This window comes from Chenopodium album, chromosome 21 (genome assembly GCF_948465745.1).
Source record: "Chenopodium album chromosome 21, dcCheAlbu1.1, whole genome shotgun sequence".
Lineage (NCBI taxonomy): Eukaryota > Viridiplantae > Streptophyta > Magnoliopsida > Caryophyllales > Amaranthaceae > Chenopodium > Chenopodium album.
Window position 1 is genome coordinate 37,101,686 of NC_137854.1, and position 19,097 is coordinate 37,120,782.

The 19,097-nt window shown below is 31.8% G+C and overlaps 3 protein-coding genes across 3 annotated transcripts; all 3 read left to right on the forward strand.

Moving 5' to 3' along the window:
* Positions 1-271: 271 nt before the first annotated feature.
* On the forward strand, positions 272-7,157 carry LOC145601346 (glycosyl hydrolase 5 family protein-like). The gene is made up of 4 exons (XM_081657346.1): positions 272-761; positions 4,462-4,709; positions 5,549-6,069; positions 6,569-7,157. Exons 1-4 carry the CDS (start codon positions 348-350, stop codon positions 7,030-7,032), a joined length of 1,647 nt encoding a protein of 548 aa, XP_081513472.1. The 5' UTR covers positions 272-347; the 3' UTR covers positions 7,033-7,157.
* Positions 7,158-10,899: 3,742 nt separating this feature from the next.
* On the forward strand, positions 10,900-14,073 carry LOC145600770 (glycosyl hydrolase 5 family protein-like). Its single transcript, XM_081656635.1, has 4 exons — positions 10,900-11,316; positions 12,226-12,473; positions 13,019-13,539; positions 13,643-14,073. The coding sequence occupies exons 1-4, from the start codon at positions 10,900-10,902 to the stop codon at positions 14,071-14,073; spliced, it is 1,617 nt and encodes a 538-aa protein (XP_081512761.1).
* A 1,491-nt stretch (positions 14,074-15,564) lies between these two features.
* On the forward strand, positions 15,565-18,772 carry LOC145600771 (glycosyl hydrolase 5 family protein-like). Its single transcript, XM_081656636.1, has 4 exons — positions 15,565-15,978; positions 17,248-17,495; positions 17,605-18,125; positions 18,351-18,772. The coding sequence occupies exons 1-4, from the start codon at positions 15,565-15,567 to the stop codon at positions 18,770-18,772; spliced, it is 1,605 nt and encodes a 534-aa protein (XP_081512762.1).
* The last annotated feature ends 325 nt before the right edge of the window (positions 18,773-19,097 follow it).

Sequence of the window (19,097 nt, forward strand, 5' to 3'; positions counted from 1 at the left end):
AGTTAAACTTTCCTTATTAGTCCTTAAGTGACATACAAGTATTTCATTTCCATCAAAGATTACATTACAAGTCAATAAGATAACACATGCAATGAGTCAAATAACAAAAAATATCCCAACAAAAAAATAAAGCTAATTATGAGTACTTGTGAAAATTTTCTATTTTACTTATCATGGTATTAAAATTGTCTTATGCTACACCCCTACATATATTTCTTGCCTTTCACAACTCAAATTAAAAGTAACACAATCCAAAATCTTCTCATCCTATAAATATCCAACTAACTTCTTATCCTATGTGATCATAAACCAACCAATATATCAATATTCTCAACAAACAACCAAATATGAAGAAATTCTTGCTTATTATAAACTCCTCCCCACTCTTCCTCATCTTCCTCCTCATCCTCGGCCTCCTCAAAGCGTCACACTCGCTGCCCCTCTCGACGAATTCACGATGGATCATCAACGAGGAGGGGCAGCGAATAAAGTTGGCGTGTGTGAACTGGGCATCACACCTCGACTTGGTGGTGGCCGAAGGGCTAACCCATCAGCCAGTAGATGTTATATCAAAGAATATAAGAGACATGGGATTTAATTGTGTTAGGCTAACTTGGCCTCTTTATTTAGCAACTAATGATTCATTGGCTTCTCTTACTGTAAGACAATCTTTTGTTAATGCTGGACTTTTGGATTCCATTTCTGGGTTACAAGATAATAATCCCTCCATTGTTGACCTTTCACTAATCAATGCTTTCCAGGTAATTATTAATTACATACTCCATAATTATATTTTATTTGTTCATACATCTGGTAAACTTCATATGATTATCTTTTAATATTTTATATTATTATAAGTTTATAATGTAAGTTGGTACTGCTAGAACTTGCTAACCACTACTTTATAAGTCTTTAACCTTTAAGTGTTATTTATTTTAGGAAAATTGACTTAAAATAATACCAACTATTAATGGTGTGTGCAAAATAATACAGCCTCAACTATTTGCTATCAACAATACAACCTTTTGTACTATATGTGCAAAATGGTATATCAACCACCAAAGAAGACATTTTAAGGAATATCCTGTTCATATTCATTATTATAATATTTTTTGTTATTATTTTTTAAAATTAAAAAGATTGTTTTCAAAATACACTTTATAATAAAAATTTCATCCAATCCCAAATTAGTAATGCTCCGTTCCTTTATTAGGCTAGTAAATTAATTCTAAATAAATTATTTTTACTATCAAACAAAAGTAGATAGGGTATTTAAATGCATATTATATTGATATAATTAGTTTAAAAAATGTATTAAAACCCAAAATTAACATAATTTTTTCTTTGTTTTTAATACTTACATCACACCTTTTGATATGCTAAGCTATTTGAAAAAAATGATTAGACTATGTAAGCGGACAAATTATGCTACAAGTTTTAATCGTAGCAACTTAACACTTTCTTCTTCATTTTTTAAACCTAACACTTTCTTCTTAATGGTGGTATAATTTTGTTGATTAATTTCTCCGTTTATCTAGTTTTATATCTCTCTTAAAGTGTGTGTGTGTCATGCATGTCAAAATAGTGTGTTATTGTAAATTAAAATATAGGAATAAAGTATTTTGGAAAAAACTAATAATTAATAGTATGAAAATAATATAATAATAAATATGGACGAACTATATCTCGAGAAACCTTCTCCGATAGCTGGTGTACCATTTTGCACATATATTACAAAAGGTGGTACTGTTGAAAGCAAATAACTGAGTTCGTATTATTTTGCACCCACCGCTAATAGTTGGGATTATTTTAAGCCAATTTTCCTTTAAAATGGTCTAATACTATTTCTTAAAATTAGCCTAAATCAAATGTGACCTATAATTTAAGAATAACAGGTCAACGACAGCCTCCCTTAATTTTTTTTTTTTTAAATTGAAAATCGTTTCTTCAATTTGCTTTATCGACATTAGCCAAATGGTCCATATATACTCCACAGCCCCACATTAGGTAAGTAGTTGTTTAAAATCCAAAACCATGATTAACCGCATATCTCTAAATAACACTATCAAGTACTATGTTATCTTCATTCTGTCCTTGTAGTGTTATTGTTGTCTTTATCTTTATCCTCATCCCTAAATTCTCTTAAATTATATCTTACTTTGATAACTATATATACAAGTATAATCGAAAACACGTGAATGACTCAGATAGACTCTCATTATATATGTATAAACCCTTCACCTTAAATCACGTCAATAATGTAACTAGATTATTAGGGTATAGAATTCAACACGTTAGTCTAGCGTAATGTAAATCTACGTAGCGAATTAGCAAAAACATAATGAGGCTGGTAGACGGTCCCTTTCAAGCAAAAAAAAGATGTGAATGAAAATCATGAAATACTCGGTATAGTTTAAGTATATATAGTATTGCGTGCAATTAATCAAATTGTGCTTAATTTTGCATAAAAGGTGTTCTGAAAAATGAGCAATTCCTACATTCAATTTCTTATGTTATAATCTCAAATGTAGGCTAGATCGATGATGATATCCCACCATACATGTAAAGTTTGATATAAAAATGAAAGGGACAACAATGTCTTATCTTTAATTAATGACATTGATGACTTTTGTCCATTATTCTTCCACTTGTCAATATTTATGGATAAGGTATTAGGAATAAGAATTAAAGCAATCTGATAAAAATAATGTATGTTAACTATCTTAATAGGTCAGTTAAAATCTTAGGTATAATATTCAATTACAAATTCTTAAATGGACTTGATTCACACTAATTTATTGTGGACCACTAATATTAGAGAAACTATGATTATTTTATTTATAAAAAAAAAGACACTATAATAAAATGAAGGTCACTATATTGAAAATAAAAGTCATTTTTGTAATATATAGGCTATAAGAGGTTAATTTTTTTAATGATATATTTTATAAGGTCACTATGATAAAATTAGGATCATAACGTCGGACTTCAAGTTCACAATAGTATTAAACGTTATACAACTTTTAATAAAGGTTACTATCTTAAAAATAAGGTTAATATGTTAAAAATAAGGGTCACTATGTTAAATGTAATGTCAGTTGCGTGTGTATAAAGATCGGGTCCACAATAATATTATTGTGGACCAGGTCCACGCAAGTATTTATGATATTCGATATCAAATTCCTTTTACATCAATACTCTTTATTTGTGGCTTTCTTAGCAATCTTGATGTATTTATAATTGGTCGTACTTTGAGTACGGTACAATCAAGACTATATCTTTGTGACTTTGTCATGTGCTCATATTGTGATAGGAATGTATATTATTGTGAAAAGATATATACAATATAGAATAGATTTAGGAAGTTAAGATAATAAGGAATATTAGGGTTAGTTATTTATATTGTCTATATATATTGTAATGTGGCCGAATATTATGAATGGGAAAATACAATGGAAAAATACAGAGAACTATTTTCCCCAATATTTAACATGGTATCAAGAGCGAGATGAGAATAAGTAAAAAAATCTTAAACACAAGAGTTTGTGAGGTCATACTTGTGAAGGGTAGGAGACTAGGAGATTAAACAAACACAAAACCCACAAGAGTTTGTGAGGTGTGAAAGTAGAGAACCTTAAATTCAAAACTCACAAGAGTTTGTGAGGTGAGAGAGAATTTGTTACCAAATACAAACTCCTATTAGAGTTTGTGACGGAAATTTTTTATTTTTATTTTTTTGGGATTCAATTATACGTTATTTCATATTGCGTATAATATGAGATTGTGCGAAATTGTGAGATCGTGAAAAACAAAAAGTGTGAGATAGTGAAAAAAATTTATTTTATTTTATATGTTATTTTCATAATTAGCGTATAATATTGTGATTGTGTGACAATTATTGTGAGAGTTCACAAATAATAATTTTTTTTTTTTTTTACCGAGAGATTTGATAATTTCGATGGCGAGGAATTTTGTAACGTGATGTAGTTCAAAAGGATTAGAAGGCAGATGATTACATATTGTGGCATGATGATGACAGATGCAGAATTTATTTTATTGTCCAAGTCGGATGTTCGAGATCTACACGGAGGGTATTGTGATAGGAATGTATATTGTGATGTGATATTACGATAATAATATCATATGAGATATTATTGTGAAAAGATATATACAATATATATTGTTAATATCTTTTCACAATAATATCTCATACGATATTATTCTCATAATATCACATCACAAATTCACAATATACATTTCTATCACAATATACCTTGTGAGCATGCGGACAAATAAATATTCTTGATTTCTATCTTGCAAGATACAACTGGTTGTATAGTGAATTTTCTCAAAATTCTCTCCAATAAAGAGAATATTAAATAAATTAATAGATTTTTGGATCAATCATTGAATATATTCTATATTTTTTGGTCTTTTAATATGTTGTGTATATTGATACAGACGGTGGTGGCAAGCCTAACAAGTAACAATGTGATGATAATTTTGGACAACCATTTAAGTAAACCAGGGTGGTGTTGCAGTAGTTCTGATGGCAATGGCTTTTTTGGTGACCAATACTTTAATCCTGATCTTTGGATAAGTGGCTTGACTAAAATGGCAACTCTTTTTCAAGACAATCCAAATGTTATTGGTATGAGTTTAAGGAATGAACTTCGTGGGCCTAAGCAAAATGCCAACGATTGGTATAGGTATGAACTCTAGACTAAGCTAGAACAACATACATCTTTACTTTTGCTATTTTTACTACTTTTAGAGGTGGCAAGTAGACCGGCCTGGAATCTCATATGGACCACCCGTATTCTTAAGTGGTCCATACTCGATTCCATTTTGGCTAGCCAGGTCTTGCACCATTTAAAGTGTAGTAACCCTGGATGTATGTTCAATAATGAGTTAGTTACCTACGTACACATACATGCAGTGGCGGAGCCACTATGTGTCTTGGTAGCCAAAGGTCATGGGTTCTAATCCCTTGCCCAACATTCTTTTTTTTTTTTTTTTTCTCTCTCTCTCTTGTTTTTTTTGCTCAATATCCTTATTTTTTTCCCTTATTTTTTGGCTTAATATCCTATTGTGATATTTTTTTTTTCTTTCTCTCTTTTTTTTCCTAATGTCTTTTTTTTTTATTTTTTTATTTTTTTATTTCTTTATTTTTTGACTTAATGTACTATTACGAATTTGCGATACGTAGATGTGTCTTGATTTTTTTTAATATAAGACTACCATGATAAAAGTGATCTAGTAGTGTAGTGCCCTACCATTGTTAAAATCTTGGCTCCTTCAATGCATACATGGCTACATAGGCTAGATCTCTAGTGTACTATCATTGTTTAACGTAATGGTAGAGTACAATTGTACTTGGTATGTACTTAATTATAAGATTGAAGATCAAAGAGTTAATTAGTGTTCATCACTCCAAATCTTTTGAGCCTAATCCAGTCCATAATTAACTCTATACCACCAAAATTGTAGTATACATCTTATAATTACTATTCATTCTAAAAATTGTTGACTTGTTGTATACATGAAGGTACATGCAAAAAGGAGCAGAAGCAGTACATGGAGCCAACCCTAATGTACTTGTCATCCTCTCCGGCCTGAGCTACGACAAAGACTTCACCTTCCTTCGGAAACAACCGGTGTCTCTTAGTTTCACCGGGAAGTTAGTTTTCGAGACACATTGGTACGCCTTCTCAGACGGGCAAGCATGGAAAAATGGTAACCCAAACCAAGTTTGTAGTAGGGTGAGGAACAACATGATGGGGTTATCAGGGTTTTTGCTTGATAAAGGCTTTCCATTGTTTGTGAGTGAGTGGGGAATAGACTTAAGGGGTATAAATGACAATGACAATAGGTACTTGAATTGTTTTCTTGCTTGGATGGTTGAACATGACTTAGATTATGCATTTTGGACTTTGGTTGGGAGTTATTATTTGAGAGAAGGGGTGGTTGGTATGAATGAGTACTATGGGTTGCTTAATTCGGATTGGTCTCAAGTTCGAAACTCAAGCTTCTTGGAAAGGATTTCTATTACCCAATCTCCTCTTCAAGGTAATCTGTTCTTGTCCCTTAAACTACTCGGAAAAAATCCAATATAAATTGAGGGCCTGTTCATATTTACTGAACTGAGCTGAACTGAACTGAACTGATTGGAGCTGAACTGAACTGATTGGAACTGAACTGAACTGAATTGAGCTGAAATGAATATTTTATGTGAGAGGGAAATTAAGAGCTGAACTGAACTGAACTGATTGGAACTGAACTGAACTGAAATTAAGTAAATATGAACAGGCCCTGACTCTAATTATAAATTATAAGTAAAAAAAATAAAACAATTTCGATTTTGATCTATAATAAAAGGATTTTAAGTTTTTAACCGGTAACATTAATTCGATAATAACGTAAGATTAATAGTCATATAATATATAATGATAGGTCTAGCGGCTATAAACTTGTATACATCTAAACCTTTTCAAATTCTACATTTGCGCAATTTCAATTGATCTGTATTTGTTATAAAATTTATCGAACAACTTTTATTGAAATGCAGGGCCAGGGATACAAGATCGTAACAAGCACAACATTGTATTTCATCCACTAACAGGACTTTGCATCCAAAGAACCCCAATGACACCAATGGGGGTGCAACTTGGAGATTGTTCACAATCCAACCATTGGACTTACACACCTCAACAAACCCTTAATATAAAGGGTTCATACTTTTGTTTACAAGCACAGGGTTTGAACCTCCCTGCGAGACTCAGTCTCAATTGTCCCGGGACAGGAACGATATGGGCAACAATCTCAGACTCGAAGCTGCACCTCTCAACTTCATTGAGCAAGAGTAGCAATGTTTGTTTAGATGTAGATTCTAATAACAATCTCATTACTACAAAATGCAAGTGCTTAAGTAATGATAATAAGTGTGATCCTGGTAGTCAGTGGTTTAAAATTGTTGATGCTGCTGATAGTATTACTACTAGTGTACAAACACAACAGCCTCAGTTCCTGTAACATAATACTAACTTTTTAACATACTGTATGTAAGTCCAATTATCTTTTGCCCAATTACCCTTTGTAAATGCATTCACAATTTCAGATATTTATATTGATGTAAAAGGCATGGTGTATTCTTACAATTCTTTGGACAATGACTTAGGTAAGATTTTTAGGGATGAAAATCCGTAGGATGTAATTTTGGGCTATCCCATGGAAAGCCAAACAAACTTTGCACAATCTTTGTTTATTAATTAATTCCCCCTTTCACTTCAAAAAAAAATATTACTTTTTGATTTTTTATATAACCTACTAGGCATATAGACATATAGTCACATAGACTAGTCGTATTATTGGTCGGGTCAATTTGAAAATTTGGGTCTTTGGGGTGTACGGGTCATTTTTTTTATTTTTTTGGGTTGAACTATTTTGTGTATTTAAGATTAAACTATTCATATACTACCTCCGGTTCTTGTTACTCGCAACAAAGGAATATTTTATGTCTCACAAATAATAACCATTTGTTGAGAGTAATAAAAACCAAAGGTGATATATCTAGCTTGTTGAGCACTTGAACCTTGTTGCAATATAACACATGAATTACAACTAATCCAAGATAAAAACTATTAGAGCTTAATATAATTACAACTAATCCAAGAAAGTCAAGGACTCAGTTATCATATCAAATAACTAATAAAACAACTGGTATATAAAACTAAACTTTTAGCCAGGTCACGAAGCAGCGACACTTGGCGTTCCAACTTTTCGTCAAGTGTCGCGCCGCGTTGGATAGATTTTAATAAACTTCATAAGATAAAAAAGTTAGTTTAGAATTCTATTTTGATAGAATTTTAGGATAAAATTGTAAGTTTAGAGTTTTATTTTTGATAAAATACCAATATTTCTGATCTACAAATTGAATTATAATTTTATTCAAAAAATTATTTGATTATAATTCTCAAAAGTTATCATGTAAATTAATTTTTTATATCATAATATTTTTTTAAAGCGAAGAAAATAGTTCAAATCGTAAAACATACATTTATAATATATACTCATTGGTTAAAATAATATACTTCACAATCTAATACAATTAGAATTTTATTACTAAGTAGACCTGTTAGTTAGGGTAAGTCATCTCGGATTGGGTCACTTCACACTTCAGGTTACGAGTCAAGACATGTTCAACTCTTGCCCAAAGTTTTGGGTTTGGGTCAACACAACGGGCCTAAACATGTATTTTATTTTATTTATTTTATTTATTTTTTGCTATTTTTTATTTTTTTAATGTATTAAATCGAACATTTCCACCAACATTATTATTATTCATTACATGCCTACTAGATAGCAAATCGTCACAAAAGTACATCAATTCCTAACTAATTTTATATCAATGATATATTTTAAAATTTGATATATAGATTAAAAATTGAGCATCGCACGGGCACAAAACTAATTATTTATTATACTAATTGGTAACGAGTGAGTTAAAGCGAATTCATTAATTAAACATTAATCATTTATAAACATTTTTTACCGACAAAATGCAGAGTAATTTTTTACTAATTAAAACTAATTTTTATTAAAATTTGTTTTTATGACAAGTCCTCCAAATAGGGTCATATTTGGTATTTAAATATGTATAAAGGCCGATTTATGCCAATTGTTTCTTGGGCATATACTTCTAGTTATTATAGTAACTACAACAATAATTTTTAGCTTGCTACAATGCTTTGTAGCTTGCTTTTCCACATTAATTTTTAAGTTACAACACTTTTTAGCAACAAAGTGTTCCAATGGTAAGCTACAACATTTTTTAGTTTGTAAAAAAAAAAAATTTATAAAATAGATAAATAATTATACACATGTTACGATATGAGTGGAGTTTATTTGTCTATTTTTCAATCAAGCATGTAGCTTGTTTGAGCTACAATTGCTAGCATGTTGTTCAATTTTTTGTTCTCCAATGGTAAGCATGTAGTTAGAAATTTTATTAATATTGCAAGCAAGTCCTTACACCATTGGAGATGCTCTTAGCTTACATGAAAAAGTTGTAGGATAACTTTTAACCAATTCTGAATAACTTTATTTGCTTTGAAATTTATTTTAAACTTGATTATCTATAATTAATTTTAATCTTTTAGATAAAGTAATTTTTATCAATTATACATTTATCAAACAATTTAGTATATATTCCATTAAAAAAAACAATTCAGATCAGGTTATATTCTAACCAATTTTCAATAAATTTTAACCTTCTTGTCAAAAAAAAAAAAAAAGAATAAACTTTGAGATGAATTTAGATTTCCTCATAAACTTTAATTTGCTTTACAATTTTAATCTATAATCAACACCTATCCTTTTATCAAAAATAAAACACAATGCTCCTAATAGATATAACTAGATGAAACCCGTGCGATGCACGATTTGTTTGATTTTTTATTTTTTATTTTTTATTTTTGTATTTATCAGCTAAAATTTGTTATATATTTAGATTAAATTCTTAATATTAAAAGATAATATTTAATTAATTTAAATTTATGCTTACGTGACATTTGAATTATACAATTCTAAAAGAAATTAATAATCTCTTATTTAATTGGCTGCTACTAAGATTTATAATCCTACATGGAGCGCTGAGAAAATTAGATCCTACGTGGCTCTCTAAAAACTTGGGAAAAAAACCCCCTTTAAATATACTACCTCCGTTTCTTTTTAGTTGACACGTAATCCTTTTTAGGAAGTTTTTTTTTAGTTGACACGTTTCCTTTTGGGGTAAATTTTTTACCTTGCATTTACAAGCTACCCCACTTGGTTTTTTCATTCTCTCTCATTCTCTCTCCCCTCCTTAATTAATATATGTGCCTAAATCAAACGCGTCAACTAAATAGAAATGGAAGAAGTATATATTAGATTAGATTTTAATATGGGTTAAACAATAATGTACAATCAAGTAGTTGATTCCTTCTCTCAAAAAAAAAATTAAAAATAAATAACTAAAATAATAATAATATTGGTGATTCCTTGATTAGCTAGCAAGTTGATCACGGACTTTAATTTTGAGATTGGCCAAGATTTTTAAAAACTGAAAGTATAGAGCTTAATTGTTGGACACTGCCCGTCTAAAATAATTTTTGGCTTTGGTACGGTCTACTCAATCTCATTTAAAATTTAATAAAAATATGGCATTACACAACTTATATGGTAAGAAATTTTAATAAGATTGGAATAGTTTTCTTGTTTGAGAGTTTATTGTAACTTTTAACAAAAGAGGACATAATGCACATGCATGCATTCGTATATACAAGAATTCAACATAGATTTCAAAGTAGGCCCTAATGTTCGACACACAATCACTTGCAACAATAATAGGATAATTAACATGATTTTATTTTCACTTGAATTTCAATTACTGTGTTCTATTCTTAACTTATCTGAACTTATTAAGATTTATTAAAACTTAATAATTTAGTTGTAATTTGTACTTGATGACCCTTTTCATAACTTTTTTTTTCTAATCTTATCTTATTTAAATTTATCTAATGTACTTGTATAAACTTATAAGCCTTGAACAGACCCTTAATCTATCTGATCTTATCATATTAGTCTTGAACTAATGTGAACTCGTTAATTATTTGAATTTATCAAATTTCAACTTATTCAAAAGTTTTATCTAATTGGACTTGCATGAAAAATTTATCTAATTGGACTTGCATGAAAAATTTATCTTATTGAACTTATTAAACCTTATATAAAGTGTTATAAGGTTAATGAGGAAAACAGAACCTAAGAAGAAGGATATACATATATATATATACGTAGTATTATTAATATATACCCTCGCAACTTGTTACAAACCAAACATTCAACAAACATTCAACAAACATGGGGAAGAGACTCTTGTACACAATATCCTCATTCCTCTGCATCGTTTCACTCCTTTCCCTCTTCCTACCCACATTACACGCGCTTCCCTTATCGACGAATTCACGATGGATTGTGGACAGCAACACGGGGCAGCGCGTAAAGCTGTCGTGCATAAACTGGTCATCACACCTAGAGTTGATGGTGGCCGAAGGGCTAACAAAACAACCAGCAGATGTAATATCAAAGAAAATAAAAGACATGGGATTTAACTGCGTTAGGCTAACTTATCCAATGTATTTGCCAACCAATGAAACATTGGCTTCTATGACTGTAAGACAGTCTTATCTAAGTAATGGTCTTTCAAAGTGCTTGGTTGCTGATTTACAAGCGAATAATCCCTCCATTGTTGACCTCCCCCTCATTGATGCTATCCAGGTAAACTTAATTACTTTATCGCGATCTTCATCATTATTTTTTCTAATCCGATTTCTTGTTTGTGTTCAATTTTTGCTTCAAACTTTGAGTTTATTGGTCTTTTCCTGAGATATATATGCAATTGTGTCATACCTTTCCTTATATAATATATCACTAAATTTTAAAAAGTACGTAAATTTATGCTTAATGTAATACGAAGTAATATGTTAAAGATAATAACACGGATCAGAGTAGATCTTTATATCTATAATTGGATGGACTTGAATGTGAATAACAATGCATTATATATCTAATAACCTTAACTTCAAGTCAAAATTATACGGAGTACATCACATGCATGATTTAAATGTCTCCCACAAAGCTGAATTACTACACAGGCAAAGAACATCTACACATGCACAATATTCTAAATTTCTTGATTAAATTATCTTAGTATTTAGGAAAGAAATACAAGTATATTCTAGTGATATTGTAAGATACAATTATGGTGATCATTGATATTAGAATATTGTCTTATTAGAGTGCTATGTTGCTATTTTTATAAATTGAAATTATAATACCACTGCTTATAGTAGGTGACAGATTATAGGAATATAAATCAGTGAAAAGTTATAATAAAAAAAGGTGAGAGAACTCAAAAATAGAAAATGGTCCTAATCCTGCCAAAAACATACTAGTATAAGTAAATGGTCCTATAAGTGTACTACAAATATATTCTACTCAGAACATAATGCACAAGTACGTTTCAACATGTGAGCATTATTTTACCATTAGGGGTTATTCATGTATAGACAAATTTCTTTGAAATCAAACGTGATAAGTTTTTTTAGACATTTGTGTGATTATTAATTTTGAACAAAGAGAGTACCTTGTACACGTATGTAACTTATTTGCTTATAATTGATGCAGGCAGTCGTGGCAAGCCTAGCGAAGAACAAGGTTATGGTGATTTTGGATAATCATGTAAGTAAGCCACAATGGTGTTGTTCTCTGACAGATGGCAATGGCTTCTTTGGTGATGAATACTTCGACCCTGAGGTTTGGATCAAAGGCTTGACTAGAATGGCCACAATTTTCCGTGATAATCCATATGTTATTGGTTTGAGTTTAAGGAATGAACTTCGCGGACCAAGGCAAAATGCTGACGATTGGTATAGGTAATAAATCTACAATACCTATGTTTTATGTACATCCAATTTAATCAATTTGCCAACATAAAAACTAAACTTAAGATCAAATTTTATTTACGTCTTAAGAGAAGAAAGAAAATAACAATGTGAGATTTAAACCAAGGAAATTCAAATTGTTGTACAAAACCTAATTATAAATTTTGGCCCTTTGGGTTGTCTGACAATATGCATAGTTGTTTTCACGGACAATTATAGATGAATTATACACATAATTGTTTTCATGGACAATTATAGATAAATTATACACATAATTGTTTACATGGATAATTGGTATAATGGAAAATCATATACATTTATATTTATTCTACAAGTAGATGAATTATAGACATAATTGCTTTCAAAGACAATCAAAGATTTCTAGATGAATTAATTATACACATATACAAAGAATATAGTAATAATTAATCTTTCATAGACAATTACTTTGATACTTGTTGTAGAATTACTATACAGTATATTTTAATTTGAAATTCAATTAACTCTGCTAATTAAAACCTATCAACTAAATGAAGGTACATGCAAAGAGGAGCAGAGGCAATACACAAAGCCAACCCAAATGTACTAGTCTTTCTTTCCGGGCTAAGCTACGACACAGATTTAACCTACCTGAAGACAAAGCCGGTATCTCTAAGCTTCACAGGAAAGCTAGCTTTCGAGGTACATCAGTACTCGTTCTCAGCAGGGCTAGATTGGAGGGACAATAACGCGAACCAAGTTTGTGGAAATATGACAGACAGCCTGATGAACAATGCCTTGTTCCTGCTCGAACAAGGCTATCCTGTATACGTAGGAGAATGGGGTTTACCCTTGAGTGGCACATCTAAGGACGACAAGAAATTCTTTAACTGTTTTCTTGCTTTAGCAGTTGAACATGACTTAGATTGGGCATTGTGGACATTGGCTGGGAGCTATAATCTTCGACAAGGAGTTATCGGAGATAGTGAAGCTTTTGGAGTGCTAACATGGAATTGGACTGATGTTCGTAACAAAACTTTCTTGGACAAGATCTCTGTTATTCAATCCCCTCATCGAGGTAACTAGTTTATTTTGGCCGCGTTCTTTTCTTTGATAAAGAGCTTTTCTAACTGTCACCCTTGTAATACTGACCGAGTAACTCCTGTAATATTGATATGCAGGTCCAGACCCTACGTACCGCCACACACACAAGATTATATTTCACCCATCAACAGGACAATGCATCGTAAAAGATCCAGTGAAGGGAATTAAGCTTGGAAATTGCTTTGAATCCGACCATTGGATCTACACACCCGAACTGACCATTGGCATCAAGGATTCATTCCACTGCTTGAAGGCAAAGGGTTTGAATCGTCGTGCTAGGCTTGCCACCGAATGTCTAGGAGGAGGAACACAATGGCTTCCGATCACAGCCTCGAAGCTCCATCTTGCAACTCGATTGGACGACAACTCGATTGCTTGTTTGGATGTGGATTCCAATAACACTCTCATTACATCCGCTTGCAAGTGTTTAACAATCGACAACACTTGTGACCCTGGAAGCCAGTGGTTTAAGATTGCTGATGCTAATGCTGTACTTACTTCTAGCTAGGTTAAAATTACAATCTCGGATGTGATATAATTCCCTAGAATAATTAGCCAGTATATTATACTAGTCTAGATTTGGCTTACACGTTTTTACCATTCACTTGAGTGGGTTTTTCGTGTTTTAAGCATATAGGATTCATTAACTTTTAGATTTGTTTTTAGGATAAATATATTTTATACTACATACTAGAAATCTTACTAGTTCTATTATGTTTTAGGAGTCTTTTTGTTTTCTTATCTATTAGTTTGTGATGACTATTTAAGGCCAAACATATAAGAAATATTTAATAAAGTTTAGAGTAATTTGAGTTCAAGAAATTGATGACCATTAGCTATAAAGGGGAAAGCCAAATATACAGGTGATTCCTTGATTAGCTAGCACGTAGATCACGGACTTTAACTTTGAGATTGGTCAAATTTATAAAAAATAAAAGTATGGAGCTTAATTATTGGGCACTGCCCGTCTAAAATACTTCTTGGCATTGGTTTACTCAAGCTTATTTAAAATTTAGCTTAGTAAGCATATCGTGTTACATGACTTAGGATTTTACTTAGAATATTTAATTAATTTAATATATATGACAGTCTCTTAGTGACTTACTATTCTTAGTTCATATGGAGAGAATATGAGAATATTTGCCATAGATGAAAAATGTCATCAAGTCGTTGCCATAGAACTTGATCAGAAACTTATTTAGGAGCCTTTTCCTTCTCATTTACAACCGGTGGTATGATATGGAGTTGGAATAGAGTATACCAAGTGTTGTATTGAGTGCCATTGTAATCAAGAACTATAGGAATGAAAGTCTTGATGTTTGTGACAAGGGTGGCTGGGTGAATTTTCTAATTGGCCATGGAGGAATAACCAAAAAAAGGAGAAGAAGAGGGGAAGGGGAAGAAGAGAGAAGATTAGCGGAAGAGTATTAGGGTTTTCGATCTAAAAACCTAGACTCATAAGAGAATATGAGAATATTTGTCGTGCTTTTCTCATTGATTGAACATCAATATATAATACAAGAGTATACTAGGGTTAGGTTAAGGGTACATTAGTAAAATACAAACTAAATTACACACTAGATTATTTACATAATCTAACATGTACCTCCATTTTCTTTTGTTTGCCCCATTTGAAATGAAAATGAATAAGCAGACATAGGCATAATATAAAATGAATTATCATTGTTGTATCTTGTCCAATTTGTCTTGATTTTTAAATCCAAAAACTCTGTAAATACGCAATTTTCATAAAAGTTTATAACGCATAGTTTGAGATATTTAGATTACAATATAATTGCATTATTTAACACGATGTGAGTTGATACTAAATGGGACAAACATTTTAAAATAGAGGAGAACATTATTTGATCTTATCTGACCTAGAGATTATTTATATAAAGTGTTATTAGACCGACGAGGAAAACGGAGCCTAAGAAGGATATATTCATATATATATACCCTCACAACTTGATTGTTACAAACCAAACATTCAGCAAACATGGGGAGGAGAATCTTCTTGCTCATAAACTCCTTTCTCTTCATAATTACACTCCTATCTTTCCTCCTACCCACATTGCACGCGCTGCCCTTATCGACAAATTCACGATGGATTGTCGACAACACAGGGCAGCGCGTAAAGCTGGCGTGCATAAACTGGTCATCACACCTAGAGTTGATGGTGGCAGAAGGGCTAACAAAACAACCAGTTGATGTAATATCAAAGAAAATAAAAGACATGAAATTCAACTGTGTTAGGCTAACTTATCCAATTTATTTGGCAACCAATAAAACCTTGGCTTCTCTTACTGTAAGACAATCTTTTCAAAATGCTGGTCTTTCCAAATACATTCTTGCTGATTTACAAGCTAACAATCCCTCCATTATTGACCTCTCCCTCATTGATGCTTTTCAGGTATGTATATTTGTTTCCTCTATTATTCTATCTAGATCTCATTTTATTTAATTTCTTGTTTGTACTCAATTTATGTTTTTGTTTTTTTTCTTTTCTTTTCTTTTTGTTACCATTTACAATCATTTACATCAATTCTACAAGTATAAATCTTGTTGTTTGGTTTCCTTGTGTTGCTTCCCTGAGATAGGGAGATCTTTATGTTTGTTTACATTTTGTTGTAAAATCTAAGTAAATATAAAATTATAAAATTACGCAAATTTAAGCTTAAAATATATAACAAATAATATTTTTACATAATAGTAGATCTTAATAATCATAGCTTCAAGTCAACATTATACATCACATGCACTAGTTAAATGTCTCCCACTGTACGAAGCTAGATGACTAAACAGGCAAAAGAACAACTACACATGCATAAAGGACGCATAATACGGAGTATCTACCGTTTTTCCTATTAGATACTGATCCGAATTAGGAAAATATATTTTTGTGATAATGGTCGTATATTGGAAAGAATTATTTCATCTTAATGATATTTCAAAATAGAATTATGCTAAACATTGATACAGAGTATATATTAGATCAATTATTATCTTATTATGAAGTTCGTTTAAGATGATTCTGAAGTCTTGTTTCTTACGCCTATTAGCTAGAAGCCTAGAACGCGTAGAAATTAGAATATCACTAAGATATACTACTTGTATGTAATGTTATCATTTAGTAGACAATCTAGACATATTTGAGTTCATATACTAGTACAAGTGTAGAGCACTTAACTTTCAGCTGAAAGAATTATCTTTCAAAAGGAAACATCTGAAATTTGTATTTATTGTTCCATAAAAACACAAGTATAGGTAGGTATATTTTTATATAAAAGGATTATGAGTCATATCTCATTTGTAGTATGAAGTAAGAAAGAAATTAAAGCGAGAGAACGCAAACAAAAGATGATGGTCCTAATCCTGTAGTTTTTGCCAAAATTATACTTATAAGTAAATGGTCCTGTTATACTACAAATATCTACTAGATTGTTAATATTCCAGAGATAAAAATAAAGCATACGTCTAATTCAATCATGATTATTTTTATTTTTATTGAATGCATCACTTTGGCTTATTCACATACTATTTTTTGACTCAAATTTTTTACTATTGTAAATGAATACAAGTATATGTTATTATGAAATATATTATAGGATTAGTCACAATGACCATTTTCATAAGTCAAAGACAAAGGGAGTATTTGCTTAATTATAATTACTTGATGCAGGCAGTTGTGGCAAGTCTATCAAAGAATAATGTTATGGTAATTTTGGATAATCATGTAAGTAAACCGGCGTGGTGTTGTGGTAATAACGATGGCAATGGCTTCTTTGGTGATCGATACTTCAACCCTGAGCTTTGGATCAAGGGCTTGACTAAAATGGCCACACTTTTCCAAGATAATCCTTACGTTGTTGGCATGAGTCTAAGGAATGAACTCCGCGGACCAAGACAAAATACGAAAGATTGGTATAGGTACAATATAATTAATCTAGATGAACGACACACATAAATTGCTACTCGCTTGCTAACCTAGTTTTCTTATGAATGAATGGCTAATTAATTACCTATCAACTAAATGAAGGTACATGCAAAGAGGAGCGGAGGCAGTGCATAAAGCCAACCCGAATGTACTAGTTATTCTTTCCGGCCTAAGCTATGACACAGATTTAAGTTTCCTGAGGACAAAGCCGGTATCTCTAAGTTTCACAGGAAAGTTAGTTTTTGAGGTACATCAGTATTCCTTCTCAGCAGGGCTAGATTGGAAGACTAAGAACGTGAACCAAGTTTGTGGGAATATGACCAACAACCTGATGAAAAATGCTGGATTTCTACTTGATCAAGGCTATCCTTTATTTCTAGGAGAGTGGGGTGTAGCCTTGAGTAACACATCTCAGAATGACATAAGATACTTGAATTGTTTGCTGGCTTTGGCTGCTGAACGCGACTTAGATTGGGCGTTATGGACATTGGCTGGGAGCTATAGTTCTAAAGACGGAATAGTAGGAAAAAATGAGCGCTTTGGATTGTTAACTCAGGATTGGACTGATGTTCGTAACAAAAGCTTCTTGCAGAAGATATCTGTTATCCAATCCCCACTTCAAGGTAACCTGGTTTTCTAAACTAAGTATGATCTTTACTTGTTTATGGCCTTGTTTGGTTAAGAGCTTTATCGAGACATATTAGAGGTTCGAATGTTTGATCATTCTGATAGGCTAATTCTCATTGAAAAAGGTTTTTGAGCTCAAAATGCTCTTTTTGAAAGCTGCTCTGTAACAAAGGTGTGTGTAGTGTGCATTACTAACCTGCAGAGCTTCTGTATTCCTGCAGGTCCAGAAACTTCATATCGCCACACACACAAGATTATATATCACCCATCAACAGGACTCTGCATTGTAAAAAAACCAGTGATGGGAATAAAGCTTGGAAATTGTTCTGAATCTGACCATTGGACCTACACACCCCAATATACCCTAGGCATAGAGGGTTCATACCTCTGCTTGAAGGCAAAAGGTATGAACCGTCGAGCTAAGCTTACCATCGACTGTCAGAGAAGAGGAACGACATGGGCTCCTATCTCAGCCTCAAAGCTCCATCTTGCAACAAGATTGAGCAAGAACACTACAGCTTGCTTGGATGTGGATTCTGATAACAAGCTCATTACCACCACATGCAAGTGTTTGAGAAGCAACGATACATGTAATCCTGGAAGCCAGTGGTTTAAGATTGCTGATGTTAATGATTTTTACTAGTAGCTAGCTGAAAAAAAAAAAAAATGCATTTTCAGATGTAATCTAATTTCCTAGAATAATGGCTAGTACATTGTCCTTAGCAAAGTCATTAGAAAGCAACCAATGGGCTTTCACTAGAATTTATCTTTCCACTGGTGAAACATAGAAGTATACAAGATGAAAGCTTCACTCTTTGAAATGTTATAATCATGTTAGCTATAATAGAGCAAGCACGACCACGAGCACATATTATGTTTATCTTTCCAAAGAACAAAATAACCATGCTAAAGGTCCTCTGTATTTTAAAAATTGCAACACTTCTACCGTCAATGTTGTTAACATGAGA

Coding starts and splice junctions, on each gene's coding strand:
- LOC145601346 (XM_081657346.1), top strand. CDS start 348: ATGAAGAAATTCTTGCTTATTATAAACTCCTCCCCACTCTTCCTCATC. Junction 762..4,461: donor CACTAATCAATGCTTTCCAG/GTAATTATTAAT, acceptor ATATTGATACAG/ACGGTGGTGGCAAGCCTAAC. Junction 4,710..5,548: donor AATGCCAACGATTGGTATAG/GTATGAACTCTA, acceptor GTATACATGAAG/GTACATGCAAAAAGGAGCAG.
- LOC145600770 (XM_081656635.1), top strand. CDS start 10,900: ATGGGGAAGAGACTCTTGTACACAATATCCTCATTCCTCTGCATCGTT. Junction 11,317..12,225: donor CCCTCATTGATGCTATCCAG/GTAAACTTAATT, acceptor TAATTGATGCAG/GCAGTCGTGGCAAGCCTAGC. Junction 12,474..13,018: donor AATGCTGACGATTGGTATAG/GTAATAAATCTA, acceptor AACTAAATGAAG/GTACATGCAAAGAGGAGCAG.
- LOC145600771 (XM_081656636.1), top strand. CDS start 15,565: ATGGGGAGGAGAATCTTCTTGCTCATAAACTCCTTTCTCTTCATAATT. Junction 15,979..17,247: donor CCCTCATTGATGCTTTTCAG/GTATGTATATTT, acceptor TACTTGATGCAG/GCAGTTGTGGCAAGTCTATC. Junction 17,496..17,604: donor AATACGAAAGATTGGTATAG/GTACAATATAAT, acceptor AACTAAATGAAG/GTACATGCAAAGAGGAGCGG.